The sequence below is a fragment of the Anas acuta genome, chromosome 5, assembly GCF_963932015.1.
Source record: "Anas acuta chromosome 5, bAnaAcu1.1, whole genome shotgun sequence".
NCBI lineage: Eukaryota > Metazoa > Chordata > Aves > Anseriformes > Anatidae > Anas > Anas acuta.
In genome coordinates, this window is record NC_088983.1 from 44,601,917 (window position 1) to 44,629,741 (window position 27,825).

The 27,825-nt window shown below is 38.6% G+C and overlaps 1 protein-coding gene across 9 annotated transcripts in view; it reads left to right on the forward strand.

Moving 5' to 3' along the window:
* Positions 1-27,825, forward strand: part of AKAP6 (A-kinase anchoring protein 6) — a 284,618-nt gene that overhangs the window by 108,164 nt on the left and 148,629 nt on the right. For all 9 annotated transcript variants that reach the window (XM_068684445.1, XM_068684446.1, XM_068684447.1 and 6 more), the window contains one exon: positions 17,559-17,681. In XM_068684445.1, the coding sequence (XP_068540546.1) occupies positions 17,559-17,681 (123 nt within the window). The remainder of the gene's footprint in view (positions 1-17,558; positions 17,682-27,825) is intronic.

The window sequence follows — 27,825 nt, forward strand, 5'->3', positions numbered from 1 at the left end:
TTACGTAGTGGAGTTACAGCTGGGAGTCCATTTGGACAGCGGAGAGATGGTTGGAAAATATTTGGAGAACTGAATTTGGAAGATAATTTTCATTTTATGTAATGTAATTGTCATTTTATAGTAATGAGCATGCACAGAGGACAAATGAATTTTGGGCTGTGGGGCTAAGGTGGCTGAAAAACAATTGGGAACTCATCATGTTGATGGGGTTTGGTAATACAGGAAAAACCTAACAGAAACCAGTAATGGCAGGACAGGTGGAAAAAGCAAAGAAAATGAGTAGGGGGCAGGACTTGTTTCTTTCAGATTACCAGGTAAAGGATTTTTCAAGTCAACACTTATCTTGTCTTCAGTGCTCTCTTCAGCCCTCTTTCTTTCAACAAATCACATACTAGTGCTTTAATGCCGAGCCTTTTAGAATTAATGGAATGCATATTTTTCCTAATAGATAAAGCGATTGTCAAAATTTTTTCATCTCTAAAACTTACTATACCATTTTATACCATTTATGATGACATGCTGCTCTTTGTTGATGAACAATTTACAATCAAAACCAAAAAATAAAACTGATATCAGATCCAGAAATACCTTGGTAACTCTGCAGTTTTCTCAGCAGTCTTGCTGCTTTGTGCAGTGTAACTGAGGGGATGTCATACCATGTTCTGCAATGAGAGTCAAGAACCGTGTTTTGCTGCTTTAAGTCCAATGGTACTCCCCTGCTTTGAAAGCCCATCCCTCAGTTTTCATGCAGGTTAAACTATTAAGCAGTAATGCATATGGAGCTCTCACTTTTACTCAGACAAATTATACCAAAATACAGTGAAGCCTCTATTTCTCCAAAACATTTGGTTCCTAACACTTTGCTTGAGTCTTAAACAGCTCCTCCAAGTACATTCGCTTTTCTTTGGCACTTGCTTTAAAACAAATAGTCTGAGTGAGTTTGTCACCAGGAATCTTTGTGAAAACAGCAACTTCTCTGCAAGCTGTGCAAATTCTGAATTTGTAACTGTACATCTAAAACCAACTGCAGGAATTATGCTTCCTTAATGAAACACATCTATTGTGAAGCATATGTTTGTTCTAAACTGTTTGAATTCCCAGTGTAAAGACCTCAGAATAATTTGGCAGTGAGCAGTTTCAGATCAGGGATTTTTTACATAATTTAGCAAGTCATGCCAAATTAAAAAAAAAAAAATCTAGAAAAAATCTGCTCACAAATAATTTTAGTACCAGTGATTTAAGGGTATGTCTTTACTGGTATTTAGAACTGGTTGTAAGTGATACGTCCACATCAACTGTGGCTCATATCTGATGTGAAACCTTTTGCTCCAAAAGGCCTCCTGATCTTTCTTCTTCTGTACACAGTTGGACACCACGTCTCAGCTCAGGGATGAGAGCTTAGATGAAACAAGGAACAGCTGTTTTTGTGTACACGATTCTGTGAGCCCTCCTCTTCTATGCATTTTTATAGATTAGCTTTAAGTGACCATTGATTTCACAACTGTGAGTCATGTCTTAATCATCTCTGTCACAGTCACAAGCCTGCACCAGAGCTGTCCACATTGTTTATTTGTGAACTGGAAACTTTCTAGAATTAGGTCAAGGATTATTTCTTACCCTTTGGATCTCTGCTAAGAGGAAAGTGTGCTGCAGAGCTTAAGATCATAGAAAGATAGAATCACAATGGCTCAGGTTGGAAGCTTAAAGATCATCTAACTTCAAGCCCCCTGCCACAGGCAGGGATGCCACCCATGAGATCAGGTTGGCCAAGGCTCCATCCAGCCTGGCCTTGAACACCTTGAGGGATAGGGCTTCCACAAATTCTCTGGGCAACCTGTTCCAGTGCCTCACAGAGGCTCCAGTGCCTCTGAGTGAAGGATTTCCTCCAAATGTCTCATCTAAATCTATTCTCTCTGCCCAAGTAAAGAGTCCTTCTCCATCTTTTTTTTTTATAAGACCCCCTTTTAGTACTGAAAAGCTGCAATGAGGTCTCCCTGGAGCCTTTTCTTCTCCAGGCTGAACATCCCCAGCTCTCTCAGCCTTTCTTCATAGGAGAGGTGCTCCAGACCTCTGATCATCTTCGCAGCCCTCCTCTGGACTCGCTCTAACAGGTCCACATCCTTCTTGTGCTGGATGCCCCAAACCTGGACGCACTACTCCAGGCATGGCTTCATGAGGGTAGAGTAGAGGGAGACAATCCCCTCCCTTGACCTGCTGGTCAGACCTCTTTTTATTCAGCCTTCTGGGCTGATGGAGAGGGAGAACACAGACTGCATGAGGTGGACTTTCTGCTCTCTCTGTAGCAAAGGACAGGCTGGAAGGTGAGCAGTGGGTAAGGCTGACCTCTCTGGAAAGCCTCTAGAGACTGTAGATTTAAAAGGGACACAGGAATGTCTTGAAGAACTAGTCAGTATTGACTCTAAGATGACCTTAGGATCAACTCCTTTCTATCAGTGCTGAGACATCCATTATTGTCTGGGATTACTCAGTGCCTACAGTTCTCTCTCAGAGGCAGAAAAGGGCATTCAGGAACCATTAACATAGGTTCAAGCTTCCAGTGATGGCACGAGTCAAATTGGTATTGGGAAATTACTTTTGGGTATGTACAGTGGTTTAAGAGGAATCCTCTTGTGTTGTTCAGCACTGAATCCTCTATAAACGCTGTTTTACAGGGAGCAGGTACTGGACAGAGGGCATTTTTTTTTTTTTTTTTTTTTTTTCCCCAATAAGAGTTTGAGATAGCTTCTGAGCAACCCTGTTAATTAGTCATTGTACTGATTTTAGTACTCCTTGAAGTGCCATCATTACCAAAAAGAAAACTTGAACTGAAATTTGCATTCTCTAGTATTCCCTTAAATACAGTGTATACAGAGGGGTGAGAAAGACTCTTCATCACTTCATATTTTCATAGAGATGTGCATTTCCCAATGGTTTAAAGTCTAGCTGCTCTGTTACATAATATACTTAGGCTCCAACAGACTGATGTTTTATGTATCCTCTGTGAGGAAGTACAGGATATTCCACAAAGATACAGTATACAGAAGTCGCCATGGTCTGGTCTAAATATTTAATTATTTAAATAATACATTGCTACTAACTTCCAACTAAATTAGATTCCAGTCTATCTACTGTTGTTAATGCATCATTGCCTTAAAATGTGTACATGCTGGAGATGAGTCAGAGCAGGAGAAATGTTCAAGGGTCTAAAGAGGATTAACCTGAGAGGAAAGATCAAGTCCACTTATGTAAGATTATTGCATAACTCTTCAAAATATGTTCATATCCTTTTCTTCTTGTTTATCCTTATGTGTTTCGACAGCAATTGGTTTTCACTCCTCCATCCTTTCCAGTATGTTAGTATCAGGAGTGAAACATTAAAGCATGGTGACTCTTAAATCATAGTTGTCATCATTAGACATCAGAGTGAACATGTTGCAAATACAGACAGGAAATAGTCTTTCAGAGGCTTATTTCAGACTGTCTGTAGGCTTACACAGGTTTTTGAAAGTCATCTTGAAAGCAATGAGAAAGGCAAAAAAAAATAATTGTTTTTTATTTCATCCTTGCTTTAGGCTTTGGAGTACAGATGATAATCCTTACAAACAGCTGAGTTATCCTTGGCAAATCAAACTGGCATCTTATCTGAATATTCCCTTGTTGCTAGTAAAGACTTATTTTGAACCCTGATTTCAAGTAGGTTAAATAAGGTTACCAGAATGGGGACTAGGTTTGCTTCTGGTTTACTTTGGACAATGTTTGGAAAATGTGCAGGTTAAACAAGGGAGAACCAATGAGCAAATGAATTTTTAGTAATAGATAGTGTAGACATTGAAGTCACAAAAATGTAATATTTATTTTTGCTGCTGATGCCAGCATCTTACTTCATGAGTGTTTCCTTACTGAGCTGTACAACACTAAAGACACATGGGGTCATTTAAAATGTAAAACTGCGGCACTATGAGCAAAAACTGAACTATACTAGCTGGCATAAAACTAGCTCAGACAAGTACTAACTAAGGTCAACTTCATCTGTGCATTGCAGTGCAAATCTCTCGCTTCTCCCACAGAGAATCTTTTTAATTTTGTTCTGTAAACATTTCCAAATTTTGGTGAAAAATAAAAGTAACTCAGAATTATGGTTTAAAGAAGGTGTAAAGGACTGCCCACTAGAGATCATTGGAACAAGAAACTATTTGGAAGGGAAGGTAGATGAATTAGGAGGGGGAAAAGAAAAAGTCAATTAGTGGAGGAAGTAACAGTGACAGGATTTTTTTTGGAGACTGCAGGTGAACAAAAACCGAGCACATAACAGGAAGCTAAATTGGGGAACTGGAGGAATAATAATAAAGAAAAAGGTGACAAATCTTAATCTCTTCTTGCTCTTGTCATATTTGGAGAATAGTGGCAATCTCTACTTTCCCTCTTTTAGTTCTTAAACACAGAAATCTTACTGCAAAACAAGGTCATGGGTCAAATAATTTAAATATCTCTTGTGAGGTGACAGACTTAACCTCTTCGCATCAATTAGACTTATTCAATAGGAGATGTTGAATTAAACTTTCTGATTTTGAGGGGAAATCATGACCATTATATCTTAATTCATGTCAAGGATTTAGCAGAGGTCAATATATTCAGTAGTTACCCAGAAGCAAACAGCATATGTTCTATTTTAGTAAAAAGGAGTGTTTTTTTACCTTCAAATTGGAAAACTTTTAGAAATGGTGATATATCACCCTCTTGAGGCCAAAACTTGTTACTGCACCTATTTTACAGACTTTTTTCTTTTGTTTCTCAATGAGATTTGTGTAACTTCACAGTCAGTCAGGGTCGTTAGAAATTCAGAGATTAAATAATTGTAAATTATACCTTTGACCTTAAGAATATAACTCCTTATGAAGATATTTTTTTTTTTTAGTGTAGGCTCCAACTATTTTTTTGCTATGTATTTTATTCAAAAAAAAAAAAAAAAAAAAAGAAAATATTGTTCTGATTTTAAAAAGCAATAGCGTGAATATGCCTGTCATTAAGCTTCTAAAACATATAACCTGCACTTCCACTTCTACAGATTTTGTGAGATACATTTCCAAAATATACTCCGTCCTCTGCAAATAAGAAATGTCTCACTGTGCAAATATAGCTGCCATTTTTATTATTATTTAGAGATCTATACTAATACTATATAAATAAGCAATGTCTAAGCCTACTTTGTGACTATCAGGCCAAGAATATGGTGGCTTTCTTCCTTTATCCATCACTTATGGGCTAACTTACTGGAAGTGTTACGTAAAAAGTAATGAATTTAGCTTTTATTTCAAAGGCACTGCAAATCTTTTTAAATTGATTTTGTGCCTTTGGGTGTAGGTCCACAATTTACCTAATGTAATTCTTTTAATGTGATTTGTTCTATGGGAAAAGGTAAAACTTCTTGCAAGTGCCCAGCTAACATTCAAAACTTTAATTGAGATCATGCCATGGGCCCACTCTGCTCAGGCTACAGGAACAGCCATGGCGCATATATATCGTATGCAGCTTTACAGGAGTTAAATGCTAGGGAAGAGAGGTTCATTTCCAGCAACTATGAGATCAAAGAGTAAAGAACTGTTATGACCAGCTGGGGAAGGTGGGAGAGCGGCAGTGATTGAACATCCTCCAGTGCTGCCAGTGCCTGTTCACAGGGGGGCAGCTGGCCACCAGCAGAGCTGGCAGCTGCACAGGGACGTTCTTCCCCCAGGTCACCGTCTGATGCCCCAGTACTCGGGGCATGCAAACCAAGGAATGATGCTTATCCATAACTGCCTATTTTTCCAAGCAGAATAAAGCTGGAGTCTAATATACTACAGAAGCCATTATATGGAAAAATTGCAAATGAGTATTAGTTCATCTTTTGGATGCAATTCAGCTCATAATCAATACATACATTAGCTGTAAAACAATCTGAAAATAAGGTACGTTGCCAACACAACAGTTAAAATAATTATATGAAGAGGCAATGCAGTACTTCCAAGTACCCTTACATCACCATAAGTTGCTTCAACATCAATAGTTATATTGGCAGCATTTTTAGAAAAAGTGAGTCAGATGACTAGCTTCATTGAAAATGAAGATGCTGATTATAGACTCGCACTAACCACAGAGCTTGAATCAAGGTTACTACACAACAGATATTTCATACTGAAAGAATAGGGACAGTTGTGATCAGGAAGTTTGGTTATAGGTTCATCTATTTAAAAAATAAATTTGTATTTAAGAATAACAGATCCTGAACCAACTTATAAATTTTCTATTATAGTTTAGAGTTGCCCACAGTAGGAAAAAAAAAAAAAAAAAGGGAAATTGGGACCATGTGAATATATCACAGCAATGTGCCCCTATTCTGTACACGGGACATGGCAACTCATTTTGGTGCCTGGTATTTTTTACCAGTTCTCCTCTAGCCAAGCCACTCTCTCCTCTACTGTACTGTGCCCACGGTCGTTCCAGAATCCAGACCCTTGTTCCAGCCACTGTTTCAGGTCTGACCTCCTCCTTTTGGGAGTAGCTTGCACTATCCTTCTTGTCTCAGGCATATTTGCTGCTTCTGTTCTTCTCTTGGGGTGTCTTTGTCTACAAGTGTGTGGAGACTCTGTGGTCATAACTTGTCCCCGGATTTACTGTCTTAGACAGACAACAGTTGATGACCTAAAAATGTTCACTTCTCTTGGATGATCTCTAGATATGGCAAGTCTTTGACTTAAGGTCACATGAGGGTATAATCTAAAAATGCCTTAGTTTAAGATATTTGATGCTCTGATATGTAAGAGGAACTTAAACTTACCCTGCACTGGAACATGTTTGGGACACCTATCTTTATTCCCTAGCCGGCCTCTTGCAATTTATGTAAAGAAGAAGTGACTCAGAAAAAGTTATTTTAAGAGTAGTGAGAGCTACTGGGAGATGTGACCAATATCAGGCATTGCTATTTGTGAATGAACGTATTTTCAGAAACAATGTTCTATGCTGCTAGCACTGACCAGACCATTTGGATGATCATTCAGAAGTTTGTACGTTGCTCGGGGCTCACTGACAGTATCACATTTGCTGACTGTTCTGCCTTTAAGAGCTTTTGCATGCCAGTTTTATTCCCAATAGTCTCAAGAAAATCGTAATGAAATTAAAGGAACTATTTTGCCCTTTGCCTGTATTGCTCCTTTATTTTATTTTATTTTATTTTATTTTATTTTATTTTATTTTATTTTATTTTATTTTATTTTATTTTATTTTATTTTATTTTATTTTATTTTATTTTATTTTATTTTATTTTATTTTATTTTATTTTATTTTATTTTATTTTATTTTATTTTATTTTATTATTTTTTTTTTTTTTTCTCTGTTCATGCCCCATTTCCTTATTGCCTGTTCTTCTTTCCTGGTCCTGTCTCATTCTCAGGATATCCTGGTATTCTTTAACTTTCATATCAGGGTATCAGGTATCCTTTAACTCTGCTGCTTATATTGTTCACTCCATAGTTTCAGATTGTTTCCTCGGGAACCTTTTTCCACTCTGCCTCAGAATTTTAGCGGAGCACAGACCAGGGGTGCTGAACGAGATGAGTGATAGAAACTCACGGCTACAGATTTACACCCAGGAGGTTTTCTGACAGGGCAGTACTGTTTGGAACCGTGGAGGAATATTTACCTCTTTAACCACTATATCCGTGTCTGCGAAATCTGACAGTGCTAAAACTTATGAGAATAAAAGCAGTGTGTTTTATTTTATTATTATTATTTTTTTTCCCCAATATTATTTTCATCATTTTGAGAAGGTGATTTCGGTATCTGGCAAAATGAAGTTCTTCAGGCGTTCCAAGCTGCCTCCAGCAGGGGGCTGGCTCAGGCTGCCTTCCCGCAGAGCTGCCTTGCAGCCGTGCTCCGGCCTGGGTCTCTCATGGAGCTGGAAAGGTTTGCGATACTGCCCTGCAAAGAACCCAGTTCCCAGTTGTTCCGCATGATAACTTAGCAGGCAGATAAGCAAAGGAATTTTCTGTCGTCTAAAACGTGTAGACATATGTAAAAATTTTCCACACAAAGAACAATATGCTAATGTACTTATTTGCTTGATTCCCAGGAGTGGTTTGAATCTCACACCACTTTGGAGATGCAGCACTGGCCTCCCCTATTTTCGCAGCATGACCTCTCTCCTCACCTGAGTGAATGCAGGAAGCCTAAAACTTTATCTGGCTTTGTGGCTGTTAACGTGATGTCTTGGTTACAAAGCACGGTCACATGAGTGTGAGGAAAGATCAGCAGCCATTTTGTATGCGTGGTGTTATTGCCTTCAGAGCAGATGGCATCTCTGGAGGTTTACAACCAATCCATATTGCTGTTAAGTTCATACCAGATGATTCTTTAAATGATGGATGAATCAGAGAGTTTTCCCTTCCCCTCCCTTCCCTTCACTACTTCTCTCTTTGCACTTGCAAAGTCACGAGGATGTTGGCCTTTTCTATGCTGCTACATGGCATTCATCTGCGTAGTTGTCTCAGCCTCAAGGCTGCATGGAGCTCTGCTGCCCAGCAGTGTCCTTCCAGCACCCAGATTTTGCTTCTATGGTTGTAGGTGTTCACTGATCCTTCAAAAGGCTGGGGAAAGTGTTATCGGTGGTGCTGGAAGCTTGTCTGCTGTCTAAGAATATACCTCTCAGGAACAGGGCTTGGGAAGAGTTTGGCTTGCTCTTCCTGTGTCTATCTTTAGCTCTGCCCCAGAGTCGATCTGTCGATAGTCTAAATGTCCATTTTTAGATCTTATTTAAAAATTTGAAATAGTATTGGAGGCCTTGTGGTGGTTCTTTTAAAATTAAAGTAGATCTTCACCTTGAGCAAAGGTAAGACAAGGCATAGGATGAGGAAAGAAAAACATTTGTAGTACCATGGAAAGGTTTAAGTAATCTACAGAGATATGTTTAGGAATAGTTCTTAATATTCAAATTAGCATAACCTGCACTTTGACTTTTTCTGCTACCACACATCAATCCTGTGTAGTCAGTAACATTTATAGTGCAGAATCAGGTTGTCTGTCTTCAAATGCAGTTATTTTAAATGGACTGAAAAGTAACATTTTGCATGTCCATCTGTATCCTGTTTTTTAAACCCTTTTTGGTTGTGACTGTCTTACCTAGAAGGCTTTAGGAAACTGAGAACTTCTTAAAAATCTGTTCTGCCATTCCTGCTTGAGTCAGACTACAGTATGGAAAAATAACTCAGGATTGCTAATAAAATCCGTATATTTAGTAGTAGACCATAAGGTCTGCAAAAATTAGGGTCAAGAGTGTTCTACCAGTGACTTTTAGGGACCAAGCTAGAACTGAGTTAATTTGCAGTGTTTTTCTAGGCATGTAAGAACTGTGCTTTGTCACTCTCACTTAAGTCTAGAAGGACTCTCAACTCTCTGGTGACATCTCCCTGAAAAGTTGAACTATGTCTGACTGGCTGTGCTTGATATAACTCTTATATTTTTATGTATTAGTTCTTCTTGTTTTCCATCGTCAGGATGCATAATGGAAACTCTAAAACAAGGAAAAGTCACGAGCCAGTGAACATCCTGTGCCATGGTTTTTCATTCTGTAGCTGCATAAATCATAGCCAATAGATAGATGTCCATTAGAGAAAACACATTCAATACTCATTTCTAATTCTGTATGTGGTAGTTGGGCACAAAACCTAAAGGCAGCACTTGTGAAAGATTTTTGTAGTGTAGTAGTTGGTCTTTAAAAATTCTAAACAGTATCTAGTAGAAAACCAAGATATGTCTTTACATGAATATCTGCTCTGAAAAGTCTGTAATACTTATTTTTCCCTGTTTAGAGTGACATATTCTCATAGTCTGGGGTTATTGAGTAAGTGTGGAACTTCTTAGCCAAAAGCTGCTAAGTTGTATTTCTAAGCTGTTTGTGAACGAATGTATCCTGAAATGCATATTAAGTATTAGCATCCTCCTGATGAATTTGGTCAGTTCTGTATTTTGCAAGGTCATTGTCTGCCACAGAATCTTGACAGTATCGCACAAAGAATATTTTCTACTGTGGCATCTTAGTTCCTTGGGGATCCCTAACATCTGTACTGCTAATGGTTTTATTGTTGCCTCTGGGTCTAACTCCAATTAAATTGACCGTAGCAGTTTGTTGCAACCTCATCCTCTTGAGTACCTGGATTTCTTTGACTTACCTTTGCCTATGAAGAAAGTGCACTTTTATCCTTTTGAAAATAAAGTCCATGGGCAGGAATGAGTTCCTCCTGAGACTAATATGCAAGTCCTTTTGTGGTCAGACAAAGGGTTTTCTTAATGCATTCTGTGATAGAAGAGCCCTTAGAGCCAGCCCATCCTTGTACACAGACCCCTCTGTGAGCTCAGTCTTTTTGTAAATTGGGAACAAACTTTACAACACTGTCTGCTTGCAACAAAATTGGACATTCATTTTTAAGCACACAGCCTCATAACCAATTCTTTTAAGAAGAGAACTCCCTTTGTGTAATAAAAGGGAAGGTGGAGAGAAAAAAAGATCTGGGGTAGTGATTTAACAAGCACTGTTGCCTGGCGCTTCCATACTGAGGTTTGTGGAACACAGTAGATGTTCTGCAGTCACTCTTAACTACCATAACAGATGAGTTTAGTATGTTTGTATTTAATGGTTTGCTGCTTGTGTTTTGTTCCATTTTTAATCCTAGGTCAACTCATTAGAAGGGTTTTCTACTTTCAAAAATGCAGTGACCAAAACTGCCTTAAGTATGCCTTACTACAATAAGCCAGCATGCATGTTAAATGAAAATGTTAGCCTAATAAACTGAACAATGTTAGCACTCCACAGCTTAAAGTTACAAGCCAAAAAGCATTGAATTAATGTTCCTACCTGTGCCACACAGAGGCACAATACATCTGGGGAATTTTTTCTATAAAAAGCAAAAGCAAAATTTGGCATAGGAAGAGGGTATACATACAGCTTTTCATAATGGTGTAAACAGTTGCATTCTCCAAATTTTATATTCTAATTTAGACAGTGTTAATGCTAGCTTCTTTTAGTGCATATACCTATACGTATTATATGCATGTAAAGGAATCTTGTATCAAACATATACACAAAACATCTAAGATACTGCTGGTTTTAGTGCAAAATATAAAAATAAAAACTTGCATTTTTCAGTAGAGTAAAAATTCCGTTTTTTTTTTTTTTTTTTGTAATCATAAATGTACTGTCTCTTAGACTAGAGCTCAAAACTGGGCTTTAGTTTGTTTCCATTCTAAATGTGGTCTAATAAAAAGCTGGATTTGTAAAGTGATAGCTGCGGCTAAGATGGAAACTTCCTCCTTTCCCATTCCATTCAATTAATGAAAGCTGAACTTCAAAGTCTAAATGAGATCATTTGAAGTGCTAAAATTATTGAACACCAGAACTGTTTACTTTCCTATCTGACAAAAAAAAAAAAAAAAAGAGAGACTGTAATGTAAAAGTAAAATTTGACCACTGAAATGAAGCTAGGAAACTTTAAAGTTCTAATGTAAGAAGCAATGTTCTCTGAGTTGAGAGGCATTTTGTGCATAATTTTAAGTGACTCACTTGATAGTCATGCTTTTTTTTTTTTTTTTTTTTTTTTTTTTTTTTTTTTTTCCCTTGACTGTGACAGTAAAAGCTTTCCTGGGAGGTCTCAGTTGTGTTCTGGTCAGAAAAATACAATCCAAGGAGAGTATGTCTGAGTAACACCCCTGACAAGCTAAGAAAATAAGCAGGGATATCATCAGGGACTGGAAACTTTCTACAGTTTCATAAGCACTCATGTTAGCACTAGTTTTACAGTTGTTCTCAAAAGTTTTGATGTTGATCAACTGCTTGTTATTTTGCTGACAGCCGGTAACATTTCTCCTGGACTCTATTTAGTCTTTTTTCCAATATGGGCATAAGCTGTGCCAACAACTCCAGGGAAACTGTGGCTAGGCCAGGTGGTACCAACACTTCTTTGACTGACTCATGCGATAGTGATGAGCATCAACCTCAGGTCTGCTCCTGCAAGCTAGGAAGAGGAAAGTCTGTTGCTAGCTTGTTTTCAGTCTTTGGCCAGAGGTGGGGTGAGCATCTGAAGCTCAGTGGGAAAGTGGAACAAGGGACTGTGGAAGCTGGAGACGCAGGCGTGAGGAACTCCTGGGCTGTGCCCAGAGAGTCAGCAGCAGGGTGCGGGTAGTGAGCATGGAGGTGTTCTGAACACTTGTGAGAAAGAAGGAACACTCAGATAGGGTCCAGGAAAAAAGGTAAAAGAAATGGAGTCAGGCACAAACACTTGCAATGCCAAAGATGACCAATTTCTGTGATCATTTGAAGTATTTAATTTTTCTGACACACACTTGGGATAGATAGAATGCACAGTCCTACTAAGTGTAATGAGTTGCATGTGAGACTTGTTCATCTGACCACCTCTGGAGGCCTCACTGCTCTGTTCCAGGGTTTCTTGTGCTGGCAGCAGACCACCACAGCTGCTTTCCCACATGCCCGACACCACCACTCAGCCTAACCCAAGATCCTCTGACCAACAATATGGGCTGTAGGGAGCCCCATGTAGTACCTGGGGGATGTCTGTCTTTGGTAGGCCCTTACATTTAAAAGAACCAGGGTGGAAGGCACCATTCCAAGCGCCCCCCTCCTTGGCCTGACATACGTGGCCTTTGGCCTCTGTCCTGATCTATCCCGACCCTTTCGTCTGACTCAAGCAAATTCTTGTGTCTTACAGCTCAAAAAATGTGAGAGTTCTGGTCATTAATGAGGAAGTCTCAGGATCTCTAGTTAAATCCCACCATTTAAAAAAAATCTTTGGTTAATTAATCCTTTAATTTTATAGAACAAATGAATTAAGTGTGTTTTCATTTCATAAGACTGCCAGCACAAAAGTAGAAACACTGAGTTATAGCCGTTTTTCTCTCAGTTCTTACAATTGTCTTTCTTTTTAATTCTTATCCATCCAGAACAAATAGAATTAGACCACAAAAAATAACTTTGTACATGCCAAATTTCAAATTAAGCCATTTTTGCTCTAGCTTTGTTCAGGGATGTGTGATTAGAACTTTTTCCTCTCCCTAGGAAAATCTGTAAAATTGTCATAAAACAAAATGAAAAGCTGAATGGTTTAACGGTGAATGTTTTAAAATTTTCTACATGGGGAATGGGAAAAGCTTTATCATTATTTGCAAACTTTACTACAGAAGTTGCTACAAATCATCCAGTAAGCAACTTTTATTTTATTATTTTTTTTTTTTTCCTGTACTAACAGCACAGAATAAGAATAGCATTATGCCGTGTCATGTAGGGGCTTGAGTTTTTTTAATAACATCTAGCTTGCTGGCACAGTACAAAACTATTACTTTTGCAAAACTGAACCAGCTGGTCAAGAGGCAAAGACTGGATTATACTGGTGCTCCATTTTTCTGTTCTGTTCCCCTTTTTTCTCCCTGAGGAATTCTTGTACAGTAATTTCTAGCTTCAATGTGGATGACTTTGGGTTTTTGACTTCCAAGAAGTTGTGATGGAAAATACAAGTTTAATTTTCTTTTACCAAGACATCAGTTGGGTAGATTTTACAGTATTTTCATTATAAGCATGTTAGTGTCTAGATCAGACACTTAAATCAGCAAAACTATACTGAAGTTTATCTGATTGAAACTCTTACACACCTTAAGATTGTTGAAGGAAAATATAAGCTCAAACAGAAAAAGCAGGAGGGTAAAAAGTGTCTAGGAAGGGATGTGAAGTGGTTTCTTGTGCATCTGTATAAAATTAAGGAAACTGAAAAAATATTCTGTGTTTGTTATAATTTGTCATCCTATAAGTTTCCTTCACTGAGTATTCGATTTGGATTCAGGATTGCATATTAGGTCTTACCCTTTGTTTTGATAAAATTAATGCCGAAGCCTATTTTTAAAGCATAGTTTTATGCTCTGTCAGAGTCTCAAGGTAGATTCTTCTCTATTGGAAGACTGTTTTCTCCCTGTTACTTTTTAAGACTCATTTTATTGATATCTTTTGTTGAAAACATGTATATTCTGAGAAATGTCCTGAATGACGACAAAAGCAACTATGTCATGTAATTTGAGTCACTGTGTATGTGGGCATTGTTGATTCTTTTCCATTCCAACTAACCAGGGTATAAAGGACGCCAGGCTGCTTAATCTGTGAAAGGGCAGCGGTCCTTCTGTAGGGGTGGTTTTGGGCTCCCATTTCTGTTCATGAGACTTGAGGAGAGCAGAGACATGGCTTTGTATATCTGACAGGGCTACTTGGCCCATCGAGAGGGCAGGTGCTCCTTCTCGGGGTGCCAGGCAGCGTGTGGCCTCCTGCCTTTGGCTGGCTGAACCAACAGCTGAGTCGGCGGAGGCAGAGTCGTTTGTGTCAGATAGAGGCTGATGGTGAGGGCTGGGTTGGATCTGAGAGCCCACAGATCCCTGGACATAAGTCAAAGGGGAGAAGGGAGAGTTCAGCAGAACGAGCAAACTGTAGGGCTGCGCATCTCTCCAAAGCTGCTGCAGTTGATTATATTAGCACAGGTTTTAAGTTCTAGTCCAGAGCTGCCTTCCAGGCAGGGATGAGTTACGAGGCTGGGGGTCGGATGACAGAGGTGGCATCAGGCTATAAAAATAAGCTGGAATCATAGGCACTGCACTATGAAAAGAAAACCACCACCACGAAAAAGCAAGCAAACGAAAATAACCAAAACTAATCGGAGCATGGTTTGATCTGTCGGCATCCACTGGGCTCAAAGTGCGCCGCCCGCGGTTCTCCCGGGAGGGCACTGCGGGGGCCGGGGCCACCCGCAGCCGGGCCGGGCCGGGGCCGGGGCTCCCCTCGGGGGCAGCAGCGGGTCTGTGCCGGCCCAGTCCGTGCCGGCAGGTGGCGCTGCGGGCCCAGGCACGGCGGGCGCACGGGCGGCGCTCCCTCAGCCGGCGGCCCCGCGCGGCCCGGCCTGGCCCGGCTCGGTTCTGCCTTCTCCTCCTTCCCCTCCGATATATTCAGTCTCTGCAGATGTGTTCTTTCGAACGTTTTCAATAAAATTTTATAACGGTGTTAAGGATAAAGAGTAAAAATAGCAGGAGTGTCGCGAGTGGCGCTGCCGGGCAGGAAAAAATTCCCCGCGGCAGGGAAGGAGCGGGGCTGCCCTCCCGTCTCCCCGCCCGGCTGGAGGCTTGTGCCCGGCCGCCATGGTGGCCCGGAGGGCGCCCCTCAGCGTGGTTCCTGTGTGCCTGCATTTCTTACAGTGCCCTGCGGGCCTTCCCTGCACGACACCGCAGCCTGCTGGGGTGCCCGGCCTTTCCCGGGCCCTGTGGCTCGGTGGCAGCCAGAGGCCAGCCCAGCGCAGGCAAAAGGGTCCGGGATGCTGGTGCTTGAGTGTTTCCAAACACGGGTGTAAAATATGCTGTGAAACAGGACCGGTTTTGTGAGACAGCAGAAGTAATCCCACTGCCGATAGCTGCATTTGGTACTCGTGCAAGCCTGCAATGTTTCTGAGCACCCTTTTGAAGGCATACAGACATCATGTACTGCGGGCAGATGTTATACGTGTCTGTCTTTGTAAAATACAAGACGCGTGTACAAGAGAGAGCCTTTCTTCATTTTTTTTCGTGTGCTTACCATATCACCTTGTCTCTCAAGGACAGCACATTGCTAAAATGCAGGCAGAGATTTATTGGAGGCACTAGGACTTTACTCCTCCTGCTCCTCTCCCTGTCAGCTCACTTCTCCCACTCCTCTGCCAGTTTGGCATCTCTTAACATTCTGCTACGAGCTGGAAAAAAGCAAGCAACGCTGTGTAAGGAGTCAAGGGAACATGTTGGCCCTTACTCATTCCCCGCTCTGTCCTACAGCCTGACATGGGGAATGTGGTTCTTGTGCCATGACTTGTAGTGAGAGAGGAGATGCAGCCACCTTCATTGCTTGCCCCAGAGTAGACACCCATGATCTCAGTCACCAGGTCTGCAGGGTTGTGTCTCCTGTCTTCCTTCCCCTATTGTAGAACATCCCAATAAACAGCCTACAGTGAAAACTGCTGAACAATTTTTTTTTTTTTTCCTTATAGTGCTTTGGGATATGGTGGGTTCCATGGACAGAGGTGGCAATAGACTCATTCTCATTCCGGGTGCTCACAGTGACTTATCAAAGATATAATAATAATTAAAACAAGGTCTACAGAGTGCCCAGTGAGTGCTGACATGTCCACAGTATGCATGGAGCATCTTGCCAGAGGACTGCCACTTGATCCTTATGGCAGGAGTTGACTAGTGGACACTGCTCCTTGGCACAGTGTTGGGCCAATATGAGTATACTACTGTGAGTTTTAAAGTATGAGTGGCTCTGTTTGACCTATTTTATTACAATTGCACTTCTTTATATAACACAGCTGTGCCCCAAAGCCCAAACTCCTGTTTCTATCTCAGTTTGAATTCCAATTTCAGGTACCATTTTGGAGAAGGGGATGTTGGGGTCCTGAGTGACTCAGGAATCTTAAAGTTTTATTCTTAGCTTCATTTTAGGTATCTGAATAGACTAATAATTACCAGAAATCATTCCATAAATAAAGTGATAAGAGTGAGGTACTGTGTATACTGAGTTGTTGACCAACTGGAAATTAAAATTCACACCAGACTCTAGAACTCAGTCAATAGCCAATAATATAACCAGCATTAGACCTAACTTAATCCAGTCTTAGGATGCTTGTAATAGATGGCCATTCCTCTTCAGAGTTAATTTTCAGGCTGCCTATAAACATCACGGTCAGTTTATTCCATTTACAGTCTTGCTTTGCAGTGAATAAGACTTCAGTAAAATGATCTCTACTCAGTATGTGCCTATAGTATCATCCAATCATGTAAATTCAGGGGCACTATTTTTAATCAGACAATATAATTGGTACTAATCTTGCAATAAATGGTGCTCCTGAGAAGCAGGAGCTCCTGTCTTCTCAGGAGCACCATCTGTGTGGCTCATATGCAATCAGTGATATTTATATTAAATGCTATATATTCTGCCTCACCTACTGTTTGATTTCGTCTCTCAGAGTCTCAACCCAGGAATCAAAACAGGAATCACAAGACCCAAGTTCTGAAAAGTAGTTTCTTCCTTCAGTCTAACAATGTATATCTTGTTAATGCAGCTTTGTTCAGCACTTTTTTTCAGCCAAAAGTGCTCATGCTACACCCAGTCTCCCCAGTGCAAGGTCTTCAGCTCTGTTGTAATCTATATGCAACTTTACATATACCCCCCTCATATCTTCTAAAACCTTGATATTTTTTCCATTTCATTGCAGTCACATGGATTTTACATTGTCCTGACCCAAAATGTCACCTTAGATTATACCCCAAAACACTGTTCTGCTCTTTATTTATTAGAAGGCTACTTACTATTTTTTTTCTCCTTGTATGCTTGCAAAAGGCAAATGTTTACTGTACAGTACTCTCTCAGCATAAAAAAAATAAAATAGAGCATACATTTTTCAGATTGCCATTTTACTAACAAATATGCTTCTCTTGTTCTTTCTTTTTTCTTATCTGGTAAGGGGTTTGTAAGCAAGCTGGATGAATTCATTCACTGGTTAAATGAAGCCATGGAAACAACAGAGAATTGGACTCCTCCTAAAGCGGAGACAGACAGCCTTAAACTGTACCTGGAGACACACTTGGTAGGACAAGATTATACTATGATTGCTATCAGTAATTGAAGTGTTCTGCTGTGCTTTTTATTTGATTATTATTTTTTAATTACTAGTGTGCATCTATATTTTAATGTAAGATTTGCAGCATTGCAGTTTATTTTAATGAAAACACCAACAAATTATTCCTGTATTTGAAATATGTACTGATTGCTTTTTAAAAACTAAATTAAAAGCCAAATTTACATTGCCATTCAGAAATGATCTCCAAAAGTGAAAGAAAATTTTGATAGCAAAAAGAGAATATTTTTTTTTCTGCAGATAATTCCAGGGTTTTTACAATGCTATAACATTAAGAAAGCTTCCTTACTAGGAAAGAACTCTTATTCTCTCCCCCACAGTTTTTAATATAGCACAGAGTCATAAATAAATAAGTAAATAAAATATTTGAAATAATTATTTCAATCATTTTACTTGATATGCTTTTCTGTCGTGTAATTAATACAACTGTCACTAACCTTGTTCTTGTGCAAAAAGCTAAAACATTGGGTGGAAGTAGAAAACACTTGGGTGAATAATCTTCAGAATATATTACAGGCTAGAATTATAGATTGAGAAATATTTGATAAACATAATGAGGCTTACACTGAATTCTTCCAAGAACTGCTTCTGGTTATGAGGAGGTAAAACAAAAACCTGAATTAAACCAAATATTAAGTCCTCAAAACTAACATTTTATGCCATAGGTAAAGAATAGAGATCAATGTATGCTGTTCGATGCATAGATATCTTGATAAGTAAATGAGTGTATCTGGCAAAAAGGGACAAAGAAAAAAAAAAGAATGGAAAATTAAGAATTTCCTTTGCCTTCTGCCCAAATCTTAGGCTCTTGCCAAAATAAGTTGGAAGAAGTGATGAGTACTATTTTGTAGCCAATGAGCTAGAACCTGTAGCTGGATAAAACATTGCAGTAAACCCCCATCAGAGAACCAAACACCCCAAGCTTGTTTTCATTGCCACTGTGTGATAATCTGATGGTGAGAACTTGCTTGACAGTCCCAGGAATTCACATGATGCGTTACAGGAAAAGATGTTATCCTACTCCGTGCAGTAATAATGGAGTGACCATTATTAAATTAATCATTTAAGCATAAGCTAACCACATACAACATTAGAACCTAACGGAAACCTGTTTTCAGAATTTCAGCTATATGGAAAACTCTTCTGTGTCTTTTGTTCTTAAACATTTCTATTGTGGTAGTGCCTATGGGCAGCAACTAGATTAAGTGCACATTGTGGTAGGCTATAAAATACAAAGCGAGGACTTTGCAGTCTTGCCTTACATGGCAGATTTTAGAATGTTTGGCAGAGTGTTTGGATTTTTCTCTTGTACTGCGCATATTTACTCACATGTGCTAATGTGGATTCCCATTATGTTTGCAGGTGCTCTGAAAACACAGAGTACATAGTGAGATCAGACCTCTGAAAAGGCAGTGGTGATTTCAATTTGTTTTCCCCTTACAACATGAAACTTTTGGAAACATGAATTTTTATGAGTAGCACAGTAATTTTCAGTTCTGATTGGATAAAAAGAAACATATACATGTGCTATCCCAGGAACCTGACAAATCACTGGCACCAGTAATGCTCAGGTTCTTTTTCCCTTTCTTCCATGTGGAGGAGAGCAGTGGCTCTTTTGCTGCAAGTTGCTTCCAACTTTGTCTTGTGGTTCTTTGGGAGGTGAGGCCAAAACCATTTAATGTGTTGACTGGAATATGGACTGGTAGCCCTCAGCCTGGCTCTGGTTCATTGCTAAGGGAATAAATGAGTATGTGGATACTTGCACAACTCCAATTTCCCCTGTAGGTACTTAGTTTCCCAGCTGTACTCTGTATTGTATTTGCTGATAATTATTTTAATTTGGGGTAAGGAAATCTTTTTTTCTAATTGTGGGAGTGTACCTGAGGTGTTACGTGTTTCGGGATGACCATTTTATGAAACAAGGTGGATATTAGGGGTGTGTTTTTTTTCTTTATTTCTGTGAAGAACTAAAATGTCTAAAGAACAGCCAATTTCAATTTGATGATATAATTATTTTTATGACACATACAGTCAGTGAAAAATCATTGCAAAGCCGAAAAACAGTAACTGTGACTTCTCCTTTTGGATTTCAGGAAACATATGCTATCATTCGTTTCTACACAGCAGAATTGAATTATTAAAATAGAGCATTTTTATAGTGGGAAGATAGAGTTATTTGTATTAATTAGATTGTCAACTTTTCAGTGGCATTTGTCTGACAGAAATCCTAATCTGTGTTTAAACAGAAGTATATGAACTTCAATTCACATTAAGCTCAATGTTAAAATTTTCCTAGACTGAGCATTGAAAGACAACACTGATCAAGGTCTTTGGGAGGATACTTATACTAATTTTCTTCTTTTGCCAGTTATACAGGTAGTCACCCTAAACTGAGATTTGGTGAACTAAAAGGAGCTTAATATTAAATTAACAAATAAATAAATTTAGGTTTCAGTCTCATGAGTTCATAGTACAGACATCCAAACCAAACTAACCTGAAAAAGAAAGGAAGTATGTTGGTTCTTTTCTACAAATCGCATCTGCAGTAGTGAATCTCATACCTATTATTCGTCACTGGTGTAGATTTTCTGGTTGTAGAAAGAGTGAAAACTCAGTGTAGATTAGTATTTTTATTTTTATTAGTAGAGACAAGGCCTTAGCCCTTGGCAGAAATTATCAATTTCACCACCTGTGATATTGTTTTGTTGGAAGTATGTTCGTTACAATAACAAAATTAGTGCCATAAAGAGAGAATATTTTGCATTCATGAATAAAATCTATGCTGTCAAAATCTAAGAAAAGGAAATATGGGAACAGGAAACCAGAAAAATGTTCTTGTTCCTTTTCTTGTTATTGGCTGGGAAAAGTTTGGCAGAGGAGACAAGGACAAAGATGTGAATGTTCTACAAACTTTCTGGTGTATAAAATTCTTGATTGTCATTTTAGGATCCCAATGTAAGTGATTGGTAAAGGTTTAAATCTAAAATTTTATCCTCTCTCAGCCTTGCTTTTCTACATCTTTGCCACTTTGAGAAATGGTGTGATGTGGACACTTCAAGACAGCATGTTTATTGAAAACAAAAACCACCCCCCTACAACACTAATTTACTGGAATCTTTGCATAAGGTGATGCTCACATGACGAGCCAAATCTCTTGAAGAGGACGGCAATGCAAGTTTCTGTTATAAGTGTCCTTGTAATGACAGCTTCAGCTTAAATTGCTAGGCCTCCCCAGACTCATGTTCTAGTTAATTCTTGTATATGGCCTGGCAAGATTGTCCACCCTGGATGTTAATCAGTGCTCCGAAGCATACATGTACACGTAGTGATTATCTGTTGGCCATGGCCCAGCAAGAGCTGCCTGCAGGATTCCCTGGGACTGTGTGAAGGTCCCACCCGGAGAGCTCCTGAAATAATGAGCGAAGAATTTTGTTGTGAAGGTGGTGAGGCACTCTGGCAGTTGACGCTTCTCAAGGTGGTCAGTTGTCCCCAGTCTGCCCATTATCTCATCTGTGCAGACACAAGTTGGGGAGTTCCTGGGCCACCCAGGGAATTAATGGCTAAGTGCACTACATGGGCACACAGGCACAGCCCTGATACCCAGATACACCACAGTTATTATTATTAACCATAGGCCAAACTGGAATTTCATTCTTATTGCAGTTACAAGTTAAACTCCATGGAATTTCCCACAATGAGTAACCATAAAGTTTGATGAGCGTGAGTTTTTCTACAAAATGAAGGGTAAGCTACATCTAGGATGAGATGTGCCAAAACAGATGATCTTCAAGTTGGAGCATAGATTTCATTTCAAAAATTTTAGATGGTATTGCCATTCTTTAAAAAAAAATAATAATAATAAAAAAAATTCTTCTTAAGATATGGGAGTTATGAGAGTTGTATTATCTAAAGGAAAATGGAATAAAAAATTTCCTGTGTCCAATAGAAATGTTTCTGGCCACATCATGGCTCAGCACTAAACAGCACTCAGCTGTAAACAGCAAACATGTTCATACAGAAAATAGGTTGTATTTTCACCCTTAAGAAATTGTGTTGGTAATGTAATGATGCTTCTGTGATTCCTTATGATAACTGATCATCTGTTTGTAACAAGTCTGCTATGTCTGAAAAAAAAATCATTCTTATCTCCCTGGAAAATAACATTTTCTGAAAAATGTCAGTTTATAGAAGTATTAAGTACCAGTTCTCATTGAAAGTAAGGTAAAATACACATGCCTTGGGCTAATCTACTGGCTGTCTTTGTGGTAGTGTGGTAACAGTGATTTTACTGAAGGCATTAAAGGTTCTGAAATGACTAAGTTATGTACTATGCTTTTGCTGGATGGGCATTTTCTTCCAATGTTCGTTGCAGCCAATTTAGATTTTTTCCTCAAAACACACAATGATATCTGCAGGATGATTGTGATAAAGACTCTGAGCACCATGACTGGACTAATCTCTTGCTTTAAATCAGTTTAGCCTATTGTTAATTTCAGTTTCTGAATTTTACACTGTTATCATGAAAGGTATTTTGCATATGCATTAGTTCCTGAATATTTGTCATTTTATACAGGAAGCAGTCTGCAGAATGTACTGTTCAGAGATAGAAACTAAAACCAGCAGTTTTCAAATAGCATAACCAAATAAACGAAATTAACAGGAAGTCAGAAATCAACCTTAAACAAAGGGAATACATGTATATTTTCAGTTGTAGTATTCAGCTTACAAAATCTGGAAACCAAATAACATCTGTGTAAGTCTTTCTGATTTTTGAGTTAAAGTGCCTGAGAACTTCAGAACAAAATGTTGCTGTCATTTAATGCACTCCATTGTACCTGTGGTACAGTCTGGAGCCAGAGTGTGTATAGGTGCTGACAGCGGGAAAAAATATAGGTTTCTAAAAACAATTTGGACTGTTCTTTTGAACTACAATTTCCTGTGACTTTTTTCGTGACTCACTAAGAGAGAAAAAATACACTAAGAAAATCCAGGTATATGTTCTGCTACTCATGGTACTGTTGTGCTGACCAATACAGAAATACTGCACTTGATCTAAAACTATTTCCTGTAAGGTAAGGCAGTGAAGAACTGACACATATTTTTTCTTTGTAAGGAGAAGTGGGTGTTGTTTATCCTCCCAGCACCACAGAAATACGAGGTCTATTATGATGGAGTTCTGTTATTACTATGTATATTTCTCATGAAGGAGGGGACTGTCCATTTGTTGTTCTCCCATGCCATTACTACCAGCTCTTGCCGCACAGTCCCATTCAGGAGCAAACCAGTTTCATTTTTGCACTGCTCTGTGCAAACCAGTAGCATAAGCAAAAATTCCTCGATAATTTTCCCAGAGACTGAATGGCTTGAATACTGTTAAGAGTGCCACTTTCCTAAACCTGATGTCCAAATTCGTGGTTACCTAACTTTGTGTAGGTGTTCTATACAGCTGTGGATTAAAAAATAAAAATAAAAATGCATCTACTTATTTTGTTGATTGCTTCAAACCGCCCCAGGACTCCTTTGCTTCTCTTTATTACCAACCAAAATGTACATAGTTGCGCATAGGAAGAGAAAACACATTGGTTGTATTATAAATTGCACATACAGAGCACAAAAAGTGACCTATTTGAGAGGAGTGGATTTTAAAATTAAAATATTGGTGTTCTTGTTTATGTATCTATCTGAATTACGTATTTATGGGTTAGAGGATGTACTCCACAGGAGACCATCCCAGCTTTTCTAGTTCTGAGAGCTTGGACCCTCTGAGAGTGAAACTTGTAGCACTGCCTGACTCTGTCCACTTCTGCATGGTGGTTGAGAAAAATAACTGCTCAAGCTGACAGCGTGGCCCAGATATGGATCTACAACTGTTTCTGGACAAAGGAGACATTAAACCACGGACAAAGAAGCATATTAGGACGTCATCATAGAGTAAATTCTTCTACTGAAGGAGAAGGGAAAATTATAATGTCAAAAATTTAAACTGTCACCTGTGATGATTTTGAATTCTTTTGATCCATATATAGAAATACATACTATGAACAAGTTTAATCTATGTCTGGACTTTTTTTTTCTTTTTAATTCATGATGCTTGACGTTTGAAAAACTTAGCATTTTATTTTCACTACTATCAAGGATGCTATTAAGCTAAGAATGTTTGCTTTGGAAGAGGGAATGATGAGATCCTTCAAACTGTTATTTTACGTGGAAGAATGTAGAGGGTGTTTTGTTCCTCAGAGTGTGTGTTAAATGCCTGATGTACCTTTGTTAGAAAACAAGTCCAAACACATTCATAGAGCACGTGAAAACCCAGCTTGTTCAGACTTTGGGAAATTATTGCATTCATTTGCAATTGCAGGTGAAGCTGGCCCAGGCAGGGTGGCTTGATTTGCTAGTGTTTCAAATACTCCCCCCATCAAGACTCACCACCTAAAATTGTGAAACTCTTGGTTATTAAGGTATCCTAAAACATGGGTTCTGAAAGCTTGAGCTATGAAAGTTAGATTCCAGGGGGTCCATTGTGTCCATGGATTGCAGAAGAAATTGTTTGCATTCAAGGGTTCAGAGCCTATAATAATATAATGAAATAAAACCACCCTTATACCGTAGTTTAAACTAACTTGATCACTGAAAAAGTATTTCATCGAAGTTCTGACTTCAAAGCTTTATAGCAATTGTAGAATAATCAGTCTTGGAATGACAACTTGATAATGGTCTTTAAAATTAATTCATCAATGTAACAACTTTTGAAACACCTTTAGGAAAAAAAAAACACACTTTGATTCGAAAGTAATGTTTATTTTATTAATAAACTGCATAATGATTATATAGGAACTCTGTTAGTTGTAATTTCTGTCTATTAAAATGTGTGCTGTTACTTGTAATTTTAGTATGCTGGTATCATCAGTGTAGATGTAGTCTGTAAATTGTTTTTGAAAATAGAATTCAATTTATTTTAGAATTTTTCTGAGATTGGAAATCATTAAAAGAATATAAAGCCAGGATCTCAAAGGACAAACAAGCACACTCGAAGCAACATTTAAAGTATATTTGTTTTCACCTACTTCCCAAGAGCTATGGTCTGCTCCTGTGGGTTCTGTGCTGTGTTACTCAAAGGCATAGTATTGTTCATACTTTAAGTAGTGGAAATAATACAGTTGTTGTCTGTGTTTTGGTATTTGCAACGCCAAAGCTTTCAATAGAAATATAGAAACTTCAGAGCATGAATGGAGGTTGTGATTGGCATTCTTTTCTCTTTGGTTCTCCTATGAATTTATTTTTCATTTCTTAATTTTACAGATGTTTTGGATTAATAATTTGTGAGGTTACATAGTTTATTAGATATATTTTATCCAGGAGGAATTTTAGGTCAATCTTTAAAATGTATAAAACCTGACATCAGCAGATATATAAAAAGCAAATTATATCTGCCTTATATTCCCCTGAAATTTTAATAGAACTAAAATCCTTCAAGGATTGTTCTAAAACTACATAGTGTTTCTTAGTTCCAATGTGTGCTTTTCATTCTGTAAGTGGAAATTTATTTTTAAATAATACAGGGGTATTTGTTTCCCCTTAGTAACTCCACATTTGCAAAGGCCCCATACATTTATCTTTGGGTCAGAAAACTCTTCTCAGGTTTGGATTTTTTTTTCTGCGTGTGGTAAGACAACATAATATAGACGTATTTTGGTCAGATAGTTTTCCGGGGTTGGTAGGTCGCCAGGTGGGAAAGTTGTGCTTAGAAATGTATAAGACCGGCAGTCACATGTTATCATGATAGAAAAGGAAGTCAGAAGACTGTGACTTTTGCAGGTTATTTCCTGAATATCTCTAGAAGACCAGCAGTTATCCATGGTGGACTGGACATGCAGTTCACCGTGCTTATGGTAATTTAGCAGTTATTCTTTGCATAGTCTTTTTGTCCATGGTCTTCCCTGCCTGTGCTTCCATCCCTTGTTTGTTGATAATAAACAAACTATGACTTGATTTAGGGAGCCTCAAGTTAACTTTTTTTTTTTTTTTTTTTTTTTTTAATAATGTGTAATGTGTAAAGAGATAGTTTCAAAGAGAAATTTGTGTTGTGGAACTCACAAAGATTAGAGCTGGCAGCAGAAAAAATAGCATGAGCTTAAAATAGGGAATATCTGCAAAAATAGCTACTATGATTTCTAAACTAAATCTGCAAAATAGGTTTCTTGGAGAGTTGGGATAATTGTCCTTTTTCTCCACATCTAAATCTGTGCATTCAAACCTTGGCTAAGTCGCCTAAGAGGTGAGAAATTCAAGGAGAAATGAGAAACAACGGTTGGAGGTCTTAAGGTGTTTAATGTTGAGGAAAAATATCTTACTCATGTTTAAGAGGTAACGAAGGGGCAAAATACTGGCCACTTAATACTGGAATGGCAGAGGCTGTGGCAAAGAGGAAAGGGGTGAGGTGGTTGCACAAAAGTGTAAGTTACTGCTGGACTACTGGGGGTAGAACCTCCCCCTTTGTGTTCAGTATCTGGCCAGTCACAAATTCTATGGGATGTGAAAGAGCTAGGCTTCTGTAATGTCAGCCCGCTACATTTCAGTCCTCACTCCTCCACTTCTATCCAGTCAAGATTTAAAGGTCTCCAGGGATCAGGGCTTTCACTGTTTCCCTTAGGAGATTATAACACAATCTAATAGATCTGGCTTTGAAGGGAAATTTCCCTTGTATTTATCTTAAATTTTCTCTCTCTTAATTTAATTCCATTAGTCCCATCTACTATGCCCTCTTACACTTTACTATGCTAAAAAGTATTCTTTCTGCTTGCTGTTCAGAGTAGAATCAGAGAATCATAGAATATCCCAAGTTGGAAGGGACCCCCCCCATGGATCACTGAGTGCAGCTCCTGGCTCCACACAATTTACATTCATGTAAATGGATAATAATGTCCCTTCCTCTTGATCTTCATTTAGTCAGTGTTACTCATTTCTCATGATCTTCCGCCATTTACACCTTTAAAGACATTTTGCTTGCTTTCCACTGAAGTCCCACCACTTTCTCTCTATAAATGTGCTTGGGTCTCCCAGGCAAAAAGTACATTGAGGACAAGTGAAAGTTGGAGAAAACATTATCAGTGAGTCAAAGGTAAAATCATTGCAGGGGATGCCATAATTATTCCATAATGAGCATTTTAACATGCTGGTAGCTAAATAGTTCTGTTCCCGTGAAGTTATGTTGTATTTATATAGCTTCAAACTGTATGCATTGGACAGAACAGCTCAGGTTTACTTCTCAGTTCACAGCTCAAATGTTGTTATAAGTCCTGTAATACTAATGAAATATCTCAGATATCTGTAGAAAGGTGTTGTGCCCGAACCATTTTTTCCAATAAGCAGTGACAAATATCTGTAAAAGTCAGTTACAGGGATTAAGCGTGTGGGTATGTTAGTTCATTCTCCAAAGGGAGTGTTGATACGTTGGTTTGCATTGTATAGCCATTGCTGCAAGGTCTTACTATGTTAGAATTTGTATTTTAAAATTAAAAAAATGGCTACATTCTTACCCAAAATATTTGTTCAACTGTATTTAAATACATAAATGCGCATCTTAGTACTATTGTGGTTTTCTCAAAAAATACAGATGACTGTTAGGAAATCCTAAATTAAGCTTTCAATTTCAAATTCTTGAAAGTCAAGATCATTCTAACTGTCTGTATCATTGCTCTAAAAAAGACTGCCTTAGTGATGTTTTTCTCAAATGTATTTAAACATATAAAAATGAACCTCAAGAACTTCAGTGGTACCCCCGTAGACCACACATGTTAGTATTATGATTGACTTGGCAAATTGAAATATTTCACTTAGTACAGTATCTTGATCTGGCAATAGGTGTAAACTGCTGTGTCACTTAAGCTAATCTCTATGTCTATGTTGTAGCTTCACATGATACCTAGTTGCTTACATGTCTTTCAGAGACGCCCATTACAGAAGAAATACTTAGTTGGACACATCATGAATTAAAAAAGCACGTGTTTGAACAAAGTCTGTACACCTCTGGGAACAAGAATATTTAATGGTTGACTGTCCTTACTGAAGATACGAATAGGTCAAGACCCAGGCT